The sequence below is a fragment of the Synchiropus splendidus genome, chromosome 10 (genome assembly GCF_027744825.2).
Source record: "Synchiropus splendidus isolate RoL2022-P1 chromosome 10, RoL_Sspl_1.0, whole genome shotgun sequence".
Classification (NCBI taxonomy): Eukaryota; Metazoa; Chordata; class Actinopteri; order Syngnathiformes; family Callionymidae; genus Synchiropus; species Synchiropus splendidus.
The window spans coordinates 19,606,287-19,624,167 of record NC_071343.1 but is presented as its reverse complement, the minus strand read 5'-3'; the positions used below and the strand labels follow the sequence as shown (position 1 = coordinate 19,624,167).

Sequence of the window (17,881 nt, the reverse complement as noted above, 5' to 3'; positions counted from 1 at the left end):
ATCTTGGAGCCTCTGATCACCAAAAAAAGTCGCTAGATTTGTTACTAGTCGCTTTTGTCTAATTTTCTCGCTGGGGGGTCCAGAAAGTAGCCAAAAATAGCGACAGTCGCTAAGTTGGCAACACTGGTCGTGACGATGAAGGAGTCTTTCTTTTTGCCCGGACATTATGGTATTCCATGTGGTGGGTCATATTCCAAAGGGAGGAGGTGCCACCATGAGTCCTGATCAGGACCACATGTTAAGAATCAAGACACCGAGCGGGACCCAAGTGCAGTGGTGAAAGAGTCACAGGAGGCAGGAGCGAGTTAATACAATTATTTAATGACAAGATACAAAAATATATAACAAAAGGCGTCACCGAACCGGGAGTAGAAAACAGAAAACAAATCCAGACCACAGACTGGGAAGAGTCCACAACGGAATGAGTCCAAATGAAAAGTGTCACCGAACCGGGAGAAAGAATGCAAGAGTCTGTAACAGGAGAGCAAACACACAATGAGCAATAAAATAAACTATCGAGGCCGTCAAAACGAACGCACAAGTAGGGATTAACAGATACAAAACCAAGAAGCCACCTAGAGCAGGTAGGGAGTCAAACTACAAAAACTCATAACACCAGGGTTTAGTAGTAGTTAAACAGAAGATAATTTAAACGACGGATAAATGTACGACGGCAGAGATGAATGAACGAAACAGATTAAAGGTAGGCGCAAATGAAGTCGATCTGGCCCACGTTGCTGGAGTCCAGGTGTTACACACAGATGATCAGAGGTTGACTGGCTCCAGCCGTGTGCCACAGGACCTTGAAGAAGAGAGGGAGAAAACAAAACAGGACTCACGTGACCAAAATAAAAGCGGAATCATGACAGTACCCCCCCCCCTTAAAGAACACCTCCAGGTGTCTTACCCGGTCTGCTGGGATTCAGACGGTGGAAGTCGCTGAGAAGCCTCTGATCCAACAGGGAGCCGGGGACCCAGGAATCTTCCTCACAGCCAAAACCTTCCCAGCTGACCAGGCACTGGAGGCCATTACCGTGCCGTCTCACGTTGAGGATGCTTTGTACTCCGATGGATGGATGGTCGTCGGAGACGAGGGGAGGAGGAGGCTCGTTGTTGGGACTGGCAGAACTTGGATGTGGAGCTTGGGTGCTTTGGCTTGAACAGGAGACGGGGGTTCTGAAGCTTGGAAGTCTTGGCTGGTCTGGGTTGGACGACGAGCTGGGATTCCCGGGCACTTCTGGCTTGGAAAGTGCTCTGGAGAGCTCCTCGGTGGTCTGACTGGAAACAATTGGAGTCTGAGCGGTGCAATGCGGTGAGTGACCTGACGAGGTGTACTGCTGTCCATCGCCCAGAGAGAGTGAGGTGAGTCCAACCTTGGTACGAGTCATGGGAAAAGAACGAGGGATCTTGGGACAAGCAGGACAGGTGCCAAGGACATGACCAGCCACACCACAGTATAAACATAACCCGTGAGCTAACCAGTATTGACGTGCCTCAGGTGACAGACGAGTTCTTCCCACAAGCATGGGTGTCTCGGTCTCTGGTGAGTGACCTGAGGAAACACACAGTTGTCTCTCACGCTGAGAGAGAGAGGTGTATTTAATGTGGGTGCCAGTCACAGGGGGAGAACGGGGTGTCTTGGGACGTACTGGGCAGGTGTTTAAAAAATGACCAGTAGCACCACAATATAAACACAACTCATGATCGAATCGGTACTGACACACCTCAGGGGAGAGATGAGTTCTTCCCAACTGCATGGGTTCCTCTGGCTGTTCAATAATAACAGGGGGTAACCTAGGGACTTGAACAGCACATGGAGCCAGAGGAACAGAAGAGTGGACACCGGGTCATGACTGCCGACGGCGCTCTTTAATGTGGTTGTCAATGTGAATAGCGAGAGTTATCAGGTCCTCTAATGACTCGGGTTTGTCTCCAGTCGGGAGGTGGTCCTGGATCTCACTATTTAGGCCTCTGATGAAGGCAGATTCAAGGGCCGGTTCGTTCCAACCACGGAAACAAAGAGAGTACTCTGAAACAGATTCTGACTTGGGATTCTGCTGGAGATGCTGTAAGCGATGGGAGGAAGGTCCCCATCTTCATCCTGTGCGGGTCCCTCCAGATCCTGGTTCCAGGCAGCATGACGTCACTCGGATCACAGGTCTGAAAAGCTGCAGACGAAGACTGACACGGACCGTGGCATTTTCGTGGGTGACTGGCTGGTGCCTGCTCGGCCTCTCAAAGAGAAGAATAAGCATTACAGCAAGTCCGGTGGAACACCGGTCACTGGTCACACAGAGTACACAGTCCTGCAGATCTTCCCCTGACAGAAGCCACAAGGTTCCCAACGGATGCTCTTCTACATGTCGCCCCCCCTTGTGACGGAAGATGTACCAAAATAAACGGTCAATATAACATCCTGGAGAAAATCAAGGTCATCGAGATATACTGTGGTATTCTCATGGACATCTTCCAGTTGTCTTAAGCTCTGCCCATCCACAAGGACAACTTGGTTCAGTCCCTCAAGAACCTTGCGGCCATTGTGAGTTGAGGAAGTATTTTCCACTGCTCACAGGGATGATGCGAGAATGACAACAAGAAAGTGGTAGGGTCCTGTGATGAAGATGAGAAGTCCGATAGTAGCCCGGGAATTGGGAAGGAGTGGCACAGTAGAAAACCGGATGTCTTGTTCCGTACAAATAAAATCTGTAGCAGGCGTGGATATCTGAGTCCTCGCAAGGTGTCCGAAACTCGCCAGGGTCAGAATCAGACCTCACGGCCCCAGACTCATCACAGCAAGTCACCAGCACGCAGACATTCCAGAGCACCTTCACCTCGGCGCGGCTGGAGGGAAGAAGCCGCTCTGATGTTCCTCCAGTGAAACTAGACTAGTATAGCTCGCCGTGCTAGCACGTCTTTAGCTCAGCAGCTCGGATCAGGTTCCCAGGCATATCTATATCAGGCTGTTATTGACCCGAGTCCTCCAGAGGTCATTAGGGTCAGAGAGGGACCCACGTGCTCGTCTGGACCCTAACACTTCCAACGACCTTGAAGCAGCTTTTGTTCACTGCCTCTTGTCAATAAGGTTTCTGCTTTGATTCACTTGGAAATTCTCATTCCCTCTCTTTTTGCTTCCTTTAGTCTCCTTTCTCTCATCTTCTCACTTTCTTTGAATTGTATATTCTCTCCTCTGTTTTTGTCATCTTCATGGGGTCTTCTTCGTCATCTCCTCATTTAATTCTTATTCTGATTCCGTCTTTATTATTTTCCTCTTTTATTTTCATGCCAAAAGGTAAAAAGAAATTCAGAAAACCGAAGTGAGACTGATGTTTGGTCAGTAGAGGGCGCCAAAGCTAAAATAATATTCTAAAAAAACTCTGGTACTCTTGCAGAAACTAGATTGACACGTCATGACACAAGAGTTTATTACAATGTGAGGTGTGTGAGAGACCCGGGTGAATGGGTCACTCAACAGTGCTAATAAAGACCTTTATCGTACTGCCTCCTTGAGAACTTGAACCCTTGCTGAGATAAATATTGTGTAACTAACTAACATTATTTATTCTGCTGTTTAATTTGATCATGTCCTTATCATTGCTCCTCTTCATGAAGGCAAATCTTTCCATCTGAGCCGTGGAAGTAAGTTCATTTCAACTTAGTTTTGAGTGCGACACTTTGAGACGAAGCGTGGTGTGTCTGCAGTGTTGGTACATAGATAACAAGTCGTTCCATCCATCAATGAGTTTCTGCCAGTTGCTGCTGCATCCTGATGCTGCCACTCACTCTATTTCATTTAAAGTCATTTTTAGCTATCATACTATGACTTGTTACGAATTACCCAGCTGTATTAAATTGTATTTATTACAGCCCGCCACATTTCAAGGCAGCCAATCAGAAACAGACAACAACACAGTTCCATAGCTATAAGAGCGTGACCTGCGCCGGTTACAGTCATTCTCTATTGTCCAGATGCAACATGCCTGAACCAGCAAAGTCCGAACCCAAACGGAAGCAGTGACCAAGACCACCAGCAAAGGGGGCAAAAAGAGGAAAAGGGGCGGTCTGATCTGCGGAGCCTGGCTTCAGTGGTTCCATGATCGCAAAGCCAGGATAGCGCATTCAAGCTAGGTGGTTGGCTGTGTGCATCCTAGGCAGACCACAGCGTCGATCACAGAGTCACTGATGGACAAAACCCCTGCACTCTACTCCTCATCTGTGGAAGAGCAGCTTCTGATGGAAATGAAGTTAATAAACTAGACACTGCTGTTTACCAATAAACAGCTTGTGAATGCACCGTGGAGTGGAGGCCTGCAGCTAAGTTTGAAGCTTCCAACGGCGTCTCTAGCTCAAAAGTCGGCCATGTTATACCTCGGAGTCTGCAGTTGGACCAGGCTGTATGAGCTCCGGATATGATAAAGGGAGGCCAGTGATGGGAGGCGCAGCCACAGTGGTGCCCTCTTCATAGGAGCTAGATTACATCACAAACATTATTATCGTGTTATTTTTCATAGACAGGAATAGCTTCTCTGTACGTCAGTGATCAAGCTGAGTTTGTCAATACCTTTGATTCTTTTAGAATCTGATGTTGATCTTTATTTTCTAGTTTGGGATTTTGAAATGTCATATTTAGTAGTGACCAACATTGGAGTCCACACATGCAACGACAGATGGAAATTAATTTATTATTAAACCCTGTTTCACTTGAGGGTAATAAACAATAATGAAGTCAATATCCAGACTATCAGGAAGGAGGCAGCATCATGTGAACTCAGATCGACAAACCTAAATGCAGGAGGAAGACAACCATCCAAAACACATGGCTCACCTTAACCAGGACTCTTGCCCAAACTGAAACACAGTTATTTTAAAGTTTTCATCCTCAACTTGAGGCTTGACCTTTGGGGTCTGACAAGACGGACCCTACAAGCAATGATAAACCAGGAACACACACTCTACACAGCAGCAGACTCGATCGGGTCACACAGGGTCACAGAAGAAGTCTCAGAGGTCCAGTCAAGTCCAAACCCAGCGTACAGAGGCCCAGTGAAGGAGGTGAAGAAGGTGTGGAGGTGGATCCGAGCACCAGAAGAGAGGCTGTAGAAGGACACAGATCCAGCTGGACAGTCCACAAACACTCCCACTCTCTGAGAGTCAGAGCTGGACCAGATCTCTGTAAACGATCCATAGTAACAGACGGAATAACCTCTATAGTCAGAACAGCTCAGACTCCAGGACTGATCGTCGTATCCAAACAAATACTCGTCTTCTCCTTTGTTTCTTCTGTAAGTCACTGAAATATCAACTGTTCCTCTCCTCTCCACCTCCCAGTAACATGGACCAGTCAGAGCTTCTCTACACAGCAGCTGATGATACTTGTGAAACCTGGCTGGATGTTCTGCAGTGTTCTGATCTTCAGTCACAATTCTCACCGTCCTGTTGTTGTTGGACAGTAGGAGGCGCCGGTGTGCTGTGTCTGGGTCCAGTGTGAGAGGACAGACATCTGATGGAGAGACAAGAGACAAGTGGTGAGGCGGAGAGAGAGGATCGGTGTCCATGTGGACGGAATAGATGTTGTGGACTTCAAGCCAATGACAGCAGACTTACACTTGAGCAGACCTGGTCTTAACCTCTGTTCTCCACCATGTTCCACCCTGGAGGAAGAAACACACAATGATTGGTCCTTAGTGGGACACACAAACACATCATCTGTATCAAGTGTCTTTTCATGCTTCCACTGGTGTACAGTAGCAGAACATGGAGAAACAATGAGAGTTTGAATTCACGTTTCTTCTGGATCATAGGTTCAGTCTCTTCAGCTCATTGGAGCTCAGTCAGCTACTGAGCTCTGCAACTCTGTCCATACCTCAGAGTCTCCAGCCTCCAGTCTGGACTCTCCAGTCCAGCAGACAGCAGCTCCAGTCCTGGTCCTCCTGGGTGGTTGTAGCTGAGGTCCAGCTCTCTCAGATGAGAGGGGTTGGAGCGCAAAGCTGACGCCAGAGAAGCACATCCTTCCTCTGAGATCAGACACCCTGACAGACTGTCATCAAGGACACATCCTTCACTCAGTGTTGGAGAACATCATGGGATCAGAAGAACAGTGGGGCAGGACTGACCTTAGAGTCTCCAGGTGACAGTGTGGACTCTCCAGTCCAGCACACAGAAGCTTCACTCCTGAATCCTGCAGGTCGTTGTCCCTCAGGTCCAGTTGTGTCAGACGAGAGGACGGAGAGCTGAGGACTGAGGACAGAGGTAGACAACTTCTCTCTGACAGTCCACAGAGTCTCAGCCTGAGGAAGAGAGCAGTGTCATCAAGAAGTTCATCTCAGGCACTCAGTCCCTCAACATTGGGTCTCCTCAGGGATGTGTACCATGGCTCTCCTCCCAGGACACGAGCTGCTGCACCTCCAGGCACCAGTCTGAGAAGCTGATCAAGTTTGTGGATGACGTCACCATCATCGGGCTGTAAACTGACAGTAGGGAGGTGGAGCGGCTGGTGTCCTGGTGCAGCTACAACAACCAGCCCATAAGACAGTGGAGATGTTCGTGGACTTCAGAAGAGTCACAGTTCCTCCATCCCCTCATGATAGCTGGTTCGCCCATTGATGTTGTGGACTCCTTCAGCTTCCTGGGAACCACCATCACCAAGAACCTCAAATAGGAGCCGACCATCAGGTCCCTCATCAGGAAGGCCCAGCAGAGAATGTTCGTCTTGCGTCAGTTGCGGGAACAACGATTGCCGACAAAGTTGCTGGTGAAGTTCGACACGGCCATCACCGAGTCTGTTCACACCTTTTGTTCGTCTGGTACAGCAGCGTCACGTCCCGGGACTAGGGCAGACTGCAGCGCATCGTACGTTCTGCTGAGAAGGTGATTGGTTGCAGCCTGCCACCTCTTCAGGACCTGTATGTCTCCAGGACTCAAAGACGTGCAGGTCGGATCAGAGCCGACCCTTCTCATCCTGGTCATGGACTGTTTGTTCCTCTTCCCTCTAGCAGGAGGCTGCAGTCTATCCAGCCCAGAACCTCCCGTCACAGGAACAGCTTTGTCCCCTCCACCGTCACACTGATCAATTTGTGAACAGCCCTTGTTGTTTGTTATTTATTATTGATATTATTATTGTTTATTTCAATTTATTATTTGTATATATATATATATATATATATATATATATATATATATATATATTTTTTTTTTTTTTTTTTTTTTTTTTTTTTGTTTGTTTGTTTGTTTTTATAGTTCTTTAATGCACGATGGACCACAGCACTTTCCTAGTTGGTGGGATCCTCGCTGACTTTTTGGCAAAAGCCAAACACACGTCTGGTTCTTTCTTCTGTGATCCAGTCATACCTGACATTTTCCTGCTGGACTGAATGACTCAGGTTCAATTGACTCTCTGGGATGGTGCAAATCAACCTTTGGATCCTGGTAAAATGGAACTTTTTCATTTTGAAATCATGTTGTTGAAATGTTTTTCATGTGGCCCCTGATTAAAATTGAGCCCCACTGGGGCCCCAACGAACATTTCTCTAGAAGTTCCATTGGCTAGAAACATTTACAGGTTGACTCTGGAGAAACAACACTTGTGTCTTCAGAAGAGGTTTACATGGAAGAGGTCCAAATTCAGAGCAGGACTGACCTGAGAGTCTCCAGCCTCCAGTCAGAACTCTCCAGCCCTGCAGACAGCAGCTCCAGTCCTGCTCCTCCTGGATGGTTGAAGCTCAAGTCCAACTCTCTCAGATGGGAGGGGTTAGAGGTCAGAGCTGAGGCCAGAGAAGCACAGCCTCTTTCTGAGATCCCACACCCTGACAGACTGTCATCAAGGAAACATCCTTCACTCAGTGTTGGAAAACATCATGGAAGCAGAAGAAGAGTGGAGCAGGACTGACCTGAGAGTCTCTAGGTGACAGTGTGGACTCTCCAGTCCAGCACACAGAAGCTCCACTCCTGAATCCTGCAGCTGGTTGCCACTCAGGTCCAGTTGTGTCAGAGGAGAGGACGGGGAGCTGAGGACTGAGGACAGAGGTGGACAACATCTCTGTGACAGTCCACAGCTTCTCAGCCTGAAAAATGAAGGCAGGAGTCAGACATGGTGTGTTATTCAGCTCAGTAACGATGTTAGATCCACCTACAGAACTTTGTTTGAAGCTCTAACCACAGGCACCAGTCTCAGAAAAGCATCCCCTGAAGCTGAGTATTTATCCATGTCAAACACATCCAGATGTTCTTCAGAGGACAGTAAGATGAAGGCCACAGCAGACCAGTCAGCAGGAGATGGATATCTGGAGAGACGTCCTGATCTCAGCTGCTGTTGGACCTTCTCCACCAGAGATGTGTCCTTCAGCTCATTCAGACAGTGAAACAGGTTGATGGTTCTCTCTGGTGACACGTCCTCAAATAACATCTCCATTATTATCTGAGATGTGTCCTCATTGATCCAGGAGCTACTTCCTGTCTGTGACAACAAACCTCTCAGGGGAGTCTGGTTGGTCTGTAGTGAAAGACCCAGGAGGAAGCACAGGAACAAGTCCAGGTGTCCGTTTGGACTCTCAAGGGTATGGACCACAGCTGTCTGGTAGAACTGTTCCAGACCAGGTTGGACCTCAGACTGTGGGGGGTCTTGAGGGTCCAGCAGGTTGACTCCAGAGTTGGTAAAGGTCAGGTGGACATGAAGAGCAGCCAGAAACTCCTGAAGACTCAGGTGGATGAAGCAGAAGACCTTGTCCTGGTGCAGTCCTCTCTCCTCTCTGAAGATCTGTGTGAAGACTCCAGAGTAAACTGCAGCAGCTGTGATGTCGATGCCACACTCTGTAAGGTCTGATTCATAGAAGATCAAGTTTCCTCTCTGCAGCTGCTCAAAAGCCAGTTTTCCTAGAGACTCAATCATCTTCCTGCTCTCAGGATCCCAAACTGTGTCTGTCCCAGCTCCTCCATGGTGCTTGAGCTTCTCGACTTTGGCCTGAACCACCAGGAAGTGGATGTACATCTCAGTCAGGGTCTTGGGCAGCTCTCTGGTCTCTCTGCTCTTCAACATGTCCTCCAGAACTGTGGCAGTGATCCAGCAGAAGATGGGGATGTGACACATGATGTAGAGGCTTCGTGAGCTCCTGATGTGAGAGATGACAGTGGTCTGTTCCTCGTCTCTGAACCTCTTCCTGAAGTACTCCTCCTTCTGGAGGTCAGTGAACCCTCTGACCTCTGTCACCCTGTCCACACACTCAGGAGGGATCTGATTGGCTGCTGCAGGTCGTGTGGTGATCCACAGGTGAGCTGAGGGAAGAAGGTTCCCTTTGATGAGGTTGGTCAGCAGGACGTCTACTGATGTGGACTCTGTAGCTTCTGTCAGGACCCGACTGTCGAAGTCCAGAGTGAGTCGACACTCGTCCAGACCGTCCAAGATGAACAGAACCTGGACTCCATCAAAGCTGCTGAGTCCTGATTCTTTGGTTTCAGGAAAGAAGTGATGAACAAGTTCCACCAAACTCAAGTGCTTCTCTTTCAGCAGGTTCAGCTCTCTGAAGGTGAAAGGAAACATGAGCTGGAAGTTCTGGTGGGCTTTGTCTTCAGCCCAGTCCAGAGTCAGCTTCTGTGTCAGGAGGGTCTTCCCAATGCCAGCCACGCCCTTTGTCAGCAGGCTCCTGAATGGTCCGGCTCTCTCAGCTGAGGCTTTAAAGAGGTCTTCTTGTCTGATGGTAGTTTCTGGTCTGCTCTGCTTCCTGGTTGCTGCTTCGATCTGTCGGACCTCGTGCTCCTGGTTGACCTGGTCTGTGCCCCCCTCAGTGATGTAGAGCTCTGTGTAGATCTGATTCAGAGGGGCGGAGTTTCCTGCTTTAGCCACTCCCTCAGACACACTGAGGAACTTCTGCAGCCTCCTCTTCAGTCGGCGTCTACACCCTGGAGAAGAGAGAAATTACATCAGCAGAAGATTCTAGAAGGTGAAGCTGGAGAATGATCTCCAGCTGCAGTGGCTGGATCATCTACTTCAGATGGAGACAGATTTGATAAAGTGTTATTTTTCTTCATCATGTTGGAGGTGTTTGAATGTTCTTACTACTCCGCAGGCGCTCGGCCTGATCCTCCTCCTCCATGTTCCTCAGCAGGTGAACTGTGATCTTCAGAAATTCTTCTCTGATGCTCCTTCACTGCTCCTCCTGCTCAGACTCTGTAGGTTTTGGATCATCTGGACTCGGAAGCCTCCAGACTCTGCCCCTTTCTGTCACTCAGTGTCATGAGTAAATGGAATAATTTTGTCGTATTTAATTCAGAAGACATGATCGTCTGACTTATTTCTTGCATTTTGCACCTATGTACGTACAATTATTGATTGTTAGCTCTCTGTTTGAAGGGAATCTCAACCAAGTAAGAATGTTGTCATGACAACCCGTCATATCCTTATTGAGCTGCATCGAAGGGAACAGGGAAAGAACGGAATAAACACTGACTGTGTTTCAATTGCTCCAAATCACATCATCATCATCATCCATGTTAGTGTCGGAACGAACAAAAACGTGATCATCACAAACTGATTAGCAAGTTGCATCCATCAAAAACTACGTTCATCACAACTATCAACAGTGACTCACTTCCGACAATCTCTCAGAGCATGGCTGATGTTCGGCAGACTTCCAGCTCCATTATCGAGCCAAGTTTGGAGTTGTTTACGTGTCTAAACACAATGAAGTCAGAACTCACCCCAGCAATGACTCACACCCGCAGCGAGTGCTGAACGCAGGGCGGCAAAACCGGAAGGAAACCCGGTGCGCATTACCAAATAAACAAATGCCTTCAAAATAAAAGCATAACATCTGAATAATTCACAACACATTTGAGCTGCAGAAGTGCAGTGGGTTTACCTTTGTTAAGCATGAGGAGCAGGTGGAAATGGACTCCAGATGGTTATTGCATCACACACCAACAGTTGGATCACCGACAGCGTTGGCCTACACGTGTCACCAAGTGAGAGCGCTGACAAAAGAAACACTGGATTTGCTGCATGGTCATGTGACAGAAGGTGGTGACAGTCTGGAGGCAGACCTCAGTGCTAAGATTGGATTTCTGATGTCATCGTCCTCAAGGACAGTGGTGATCCACTGTCAGGCTAAAGTACACGCCACTTGGTCTTCAACTGAGCAGTGAGTCATCAGAGACTCACCAAGATCAAGCCTCCTTTTGACCTCTGATCTCATTTAATTACGCCAACAACCAAAAAGATACACACACACACTTTGTTTTATTTGTTTATTTGTTTTATTAGATGCAGTGGTCTGCCTTGGTTCATATCAACACATGCAGGTCTCCCGCTGCTCTGGTCCCTTGGCAAAACACTGTGGTGAAAATAGTTGGATACTGGACGAACCTCCGCTCCGGTATTGACACGGCGTCCTCGTCCATGTACCCGATTAGGGTTCACTGATCGCGGACACACTCTCATAGGTAGTGCTAATGCTACGACCCGCCATCAGTTAGGGGCCATCAACAAATTCTGGACGGTCAAAGTATTAGAGAAAACATCAAACATGTTTATGAAAGACAACCACTTTAGGAGGGAGAATTGTGAAAAGGTTTTTCATCACACACAGACTGACAGTTTGTATCATGATATTGAGTAGAGAATATGAAATTACCATTTATTCACATTGTTTCCAACATATCTCTTAGAGGAAGCAGTGACTCTGTGAAGAAATACAGAGAAAGAAAAGGCAACAAAGAGTGCCGTGACCCGGATTCGAACCGGGGTTGCTGCGGCCACAACGCAGAGTACTAATCACTATACGATCACAGCTGCTGGGAAACATGTGTCTTGCACAATAGAAGAAGCCATCTCACTGGAAAAGTGGCCTGAACAGACATGCGGTATGTGCTGCGCAAATATTCTTTTTATGTTTTACTTCTGCATCAAGAATCAAAGAGACAGTCCGAGCTAGCCAGGAGTCAAACCTGGACTCTGCCGATCCGTAGTCAGGCGTGTTATCCATTGCGCCACTAGCTCAGTGTATGCTGCCAACTCCATATGAATTAATTTGAATGAAAGTAGGGTATTGAACGCCTCACAACATTCCAAAGCAGTTCAGCCCCAGTGCCAGAATGAAAAGATACTTTCTGTGCTTGAATCCTTGAAGCCTTGGGTGAACCTCCTCCTGACAATAGTTCCTCCCCTGCCATCTAAGTTTGACTCGCTTAGCTCAATATTAATCATTAATGATAAACAGTGTGACATAATTAAAAATGAGCATATTGCATGATGAAAACCTGTTTTTTGAAACACACATGTACAATGTCAAACACAGACTATCCAGTACTAGACTTAATAATTTTTCATAAACCTCTGACTTAAGCAAGGCCGAGTTAAACCAAAAATACATTCATGTTACAGTTTTTTGAAACTAGATTATTATTATTAAACTCTATGTCAGACATAAATACCGAAATGTTGTCTATTTCAGTCCACCTTCACCTTCACCTTCACCTTCTTCTGCCGCTTATCCAGGGTCGGGACGCGGAGGCAGCATTCGGAGCAAGGAAGCCCAAACTTCCCGATCCGCACAAACCTCCTCCAGCTCTTCCTGGGGGATCCTGAGGTGTTCCCAGGCCAGACCGGAGACATAATCTCTCCAGCGAGTCCTGGGTACTCCTCAGAGTGTCCTCCCGGTAGGACATGCCTGGAACACCTCCCCAGGGAGGCGTCTAGGGGGCATCCGGAACCAGCTGGTTCCACTCGATGTGGAGGAGCAGCGGCTCCACCCCGAGCTCCTCCTGGATGACCGAACTCCTCACCCTACTTCTAAGGGTGCGCCCAGCCACCCCGCGGAGGAAACTCATCTCAGCCGCTCGTATCTGCGATCTCATCCTTTCGGTCATTACCCAAAGCTCGTGACCATAGGTGAGGGTGGGAACGTAGATCGATCGAGCGTTAAGATGAACCCAGCCATCTTAACGAAATGTTTTCTCGAGTGAACAATACCTCGAGTGACTTGTCCGAGATACGGTTCACAGAAGTTAAACAGTAAACAAAAGCAGTGACTTTTCACAAATGCTTTCAAGGGTCCCATTTCATTGCAAAAACAAAACTGTTCGTACGATTATTTTTCATGACAATAAATAGTAAAATACCAACCCAGTTAGTCGGCGTCTGGCGTTTTCGCCAATTGTGGTAAACTTCATTGTGGTGAATGTGGTGAACTTCAGCGATGAGGTAGTCTTGATTCTTTTTCGCAAACCTGCACCAATGCGTCTGGAGGCAATCTGGCTGATAAAACCACAAATGAGCAGGGACTTGAACCCTTGACTCCCAGAACCCAAATGGATGAAAGGAAAAACATATCGTGTCAGACAAAAGAATTGTGTGATTCAAAGCCTAAAAATGACAATGAACCATATTAATGATTTTATGGGAGTAATACTAATATAATAATATAAATATAATAATAATCTACAATATTTCTATAACAATAGAAAATGGAGGAGAAATCAGGCCAGTAACTGCAGCTAGACAAATGGAGGACATAAAAGAAGAAATGCCTGTAGAATGGAGACAATTGAATCACAAGTGATGAGTGAACAAGGGAAAGATTGTGAACTCTATTTGAGGCAGGAGGACAAGAAAATACATGTAACTCATATTAAGACTAAAACATAGTATAGACGTTTGTAAGTTAGGTGAGAATGTAGAGAGCGGATGTAAAGTATGTGAAAATGAGAATGTTTAATGTTTTTCACCCAAATGAGGGATTGTATTGAAAAAAAAATGGGGAATGATAAATGAAAAAGCCAATTGAAAAAATGTGGGTTTTTTGGGGACTGAAGAGTGAGGAAGCTGATATTAATTTGTTAAACATGATGCTTAGTTTCGGGCGTATTGTGGCGGGGCATTGTGCAGTGTGAAGGGAAAAAAAAATGTGTGTGGAAAAACTTTTGAAGCGTATTTTGTGGTCATGTGAAGGTTCTGTTGCATTTTTTGAAAGAGGAAGAGTTGAAGTTGTGTTTTATTGATAGAGATATAGAAAATTAATAAAGCTAGAAAATGGAAAATGAATGAATTTGGTTAAGTTGCCTTCAACTCAGGGGCCCACCAGCTATGAATCTTCCATCTAGCTATTTTTTAGGGGCAGATGTAGAAGTAACCTCCACTCCTTAAAAAAAAAAGTACCTCCAAGAATCAAGTTTTCCAATTGTTTTGTCTGCTGAAGGCTTTGGTTTTACAAGAAATCTACCGTTGCTTGCTCAGAGCTCACATACAGCACATCCACACTGCTCGGACACTCTATACCAACTGAGGTATCCAGGCTCCTGGCAAGCCATCCAATGTCCCAGAATGTGAATTGAATTCTTTGCCCAGCCAGCTAGAATCTCGTCCATGTATTTCAGGGCTGGCTCGTTTTCTGCCATTAGAGAAAGCCACTGCTGTTGACTCTGCTTTGTTGCTGCAATAGTTAGGGTTGTCCAGCAAGATAACACTCAGAGCATGTTTTTTGCCCAAGGCAGGTGCAACAAGTCACTTTGAAGACACCTTTTATCTCAATAAATCTCCATTTGATGCTGCAAAGACTGTCGAAACAGACCATGGACTCCACATGGGCCCAGTGAGGAAACCATCTCTCAAGCATTAAGTGAAAGTCTGTGACACAATGTTGTAATGTTGGTGGAGTTAGCATTAGCTTAACATAGCATAGCGGCTAAATACGTATCAATACAGCTTGGTAAAAAATTGATGAAATATTGCAATATCCATTCTTAGAGCATGAAATCAATTTGCACATCAATGCACTGCGGCACACTCACAACTGAAGGCAGCTTAGAAATGCGCCTATAAATACAATATGGCCGAGGCAGGCAACGTTGACGTTAATGCTGTGGAGGAAGGTCTGTCGACATACTCAGATGAAGTGGTTACTCTTCAATCTGTGATCAAAGACAAAACGAAAGATGTGTAAGCGCTGAAGTCTAAATGTGAAGATCTGGAGGGAAGAATGAGACACGACGGAACGGTCAGGTTCCAACACACCGGAAGTGGTCTCTAAAATGCTCACTGAGGTTTTAGAACTCAAAAAAAATTGAAGTATAACGATCACACTACAGTACTGGTCCAAAGAAGTCGGACAGTAAACCGAGAGTGATTGTTGCTAAGCTGCGAGGGAGAGACGCGCTGGAAATCTTGAAGAAGGCGAGTATCCGTGCCGGCAACCTTTTCTGCAATGGAGATGCAGTTTCCGTGTTCCCGGACTATACAACAGCCGTGGCCAAAGCCAGAAGCTACTCCGAGGGAGACCAGGAGTTTGTTATGGAGTATTCCACCCTGCGAAACTGTTGCGATTGTTTGTGTGTTAAATATTCATCAGCAGTTTCTTTGTACATGTTTATTTCCAGGTACTTCATTTTAACATCTAGCAACACTATAAACCACTCAAATACACCCTTAAAAGACATTCATATGTGTCATTGCGCCCTTATAAAGCTCGACATGTGGAAATATGGGAAAAGTGAAAGTTGCGAGTTACAACGTGAACGGGCTCAACAATTGTGTAAAAAGGAAAAAAATATGTAACCAAGTGAAAGGACTAGATTGCCATATAGCACTGCTACAAGAAACCCAACAGAGCAAACTTAAAAATTCCTTGGTGGACAAAATATACTACCCTTCTTATCACGGAGGAAAGAAGAGAGGAATCTGTATTCTGATACGTAAATGTATCAATTTCACATTGACATATATGCAAAAAGACAACGAAGGGAGATTTGTTGTGGCGAATGGTTCAATCGATGGAACTCCGGTTTCCTTCATGAGTGGATACGCGCCAAATGAGGATGCACCTGACTTAATTTCCCTGGTCTTTTCTGTCATGCTTAAACACAGTACATGCATCTTACTGGTTGGTGGAGGCCTGAACTATGTAATGTCGCAAATAGATAGACAACCGGTCTCCAGAATTGCAATATCTCGGATGGGCAGAAGACTAAAACACCTTCTAATGGAACATGCTGTGGTCGATGTTTGTAGCAAGTAGCAAGTTTCCTAACGGCAAAGATTTCACCTTCTATTCAAACAGACACTCCTCTTACTCTAGGATTGATTATTTTTCCACCCCTAAGACCTTGTTGCATAGAGTACAGGATATACAAATCTTGCCTTCGTCATTCTATCATGGAATATAGGACATAATAGGAAATGTAAACAATGGAGATTAAATACCTCACTCCTAAATAAACTTAGACTTAGACTTTCTTTATTGTCATTGCACAAAAACATATCACTATATTATGGCAACGAAATTTCGGTCTGAGGCCGCCGGTTTCCAAAAACAAAACTATATGTCCAAAAATAAATAAATATGAGATAAATACTAATCAGGAAGATGTACAAATAAACAGTATTGCAGCTACTGTCTAACATTCAGCAGCCTGACAGCATCAGGAACGAAACTGTTCCTGAATCTGGTGGTTCTGCATTGGATGTTACGGAACCGTCTGCCGAATGGCAGGAGGGAGAACAGTGCATACTTGGGATGAGTAGAGCCCTTGATGATCCTTTGTGCCTTGGATAAGCAGCGACCATCTGCTATATCCTGGATGGCAGGGAGCAGGGTCCTGATGATTTTCTCCGCTGTCCTCACCACCCTCTGCAGGGAGGCTAAGATCGTCTGTGATGTGCACACCCAGGTACTTGGTTGTGCTCACCACTTCCATAGCCCTGTCGTTGATGTAAAGAGGGGCATGGCTGGGACTCGATCTCCCAAAGTCCACGACAATCTCCTTCATCTTGGCGAGATTCATGGCGAGATTGTTCGCCTCACACCAGTCCACCAGATGTTGCACCTCCTCCCTGTAGGCCAGCTCATCATTTTCCTGGATGAGACCCACAACCATTGTGTCGTCCGCGTACTTCAGGATGTAGTTGCTGCTTGGTTCGGCAGTCGTGGGTCAGCAGTGTGAACAGCAAATGACAAAGAATTTAAGTCATTTTTGACAGCTGAAATTTAAAAAAATAATAAAAGCCCTGGTCCAGACGGATTTATCAATGAATGCTATAAAATATTTAAAGAGACATTAGTACCATTCCTTTTGGATGCCTATCACCACGCATTACAATCTGGCACTATGGCCCCATTATGGAATGAGGCAACCATTGTAGTCATCCACAAAGAAGGAAAAGATCCCAGCCAATGCCAATCATACCGACCTATATCTCTATTGAATAGAGACATCAGAACACTGACTGTCATCCTAGCAAACCGTCTTAATAAATTTATCAACAAAATCATTCAGCCAGATCAAACAGGTTTTACTACTGGGAGATTTTATGGTGACAATATTAGAAGACTACTAAACCTAAGGACTAATCCTAGAGTGACAGAAAATCAAACTATGATACTGTCTCTCGATGCCCAGAAAGTATTTGACAGAGTATCCTGGCAATACTTATTTCAACCCTCAAAATTCAAATTTGAGCCCAACTTCATTACATGGATTGAAATTGTATATTCAAACCCATAGGCTGCGATTTGAATAAATGGGACCCTGTCGGATCGATTTCCTCTCAAGCGAGGATGCAGGCAGGGGTGTCCACTTTCCCCGCTCCTCTTTGATATCTGTATTGAGCCACTGGCCCAGCAAATACGACAAGATGAAAATATAAGGGGGATGAAAATTAATCAAGAAGAACATAAGCTATCATTATGAGCAGATGATATTCTAATGTACATTACGGAGCCAACGTTAACAATTCCACACTTAAAAAATCTCATACATATGTTTGGCTTTCTCTCAGGTTATAAAGTTAACATCAATAAAACAATGGCAATGGATATAAGTGGAAAAAATCTGCAAAACCTCAAAACGCAGAGTGAATTCAAATGGCCCCGTGATGGAATTAAGTATCTAGGAATACAGATCC

General features: G+C 45.9%; 1 protein-coding gene across 1 annotated transcript; it reads right to left on the bottom strand.

Moving 5' to 3' along the window:
* Window positions 1–4,513: 4,513 nt before the first annotated feature.
* LOC128765518 (NLR family CARD domain-containing protein 3-like) lies at window positions 4,514–10,698 on the bottom strand. The gene is made up of 8 exons (XM_053876189.1): window positions 10,046–10,698; window positions 8,127–9,888; window positions 7,884–8,057; window positions 7,634–7,807; window positions 6,111–6,284; window positions 5,861–6,034; window positions 5,602–5,648; window positions 4,514–5,497 (listed from the first exon to the last, which is right to left on the bottom strand). Exons 1-8 carry the CDS (start codon window positions 10,080–10,082, stop codon window positions 4,950–4,952), a joined length of 3,090 nt encoding a protein of 1,029 aa, XP_053732164.1. The 5' UTR covers window positions 10,083–10,698; the 3' UTR covers window positions 4,514–4,949.
* Between the last annotated feature and the right edge of the window lie 7,183 nt (window positions 10,699–17,881).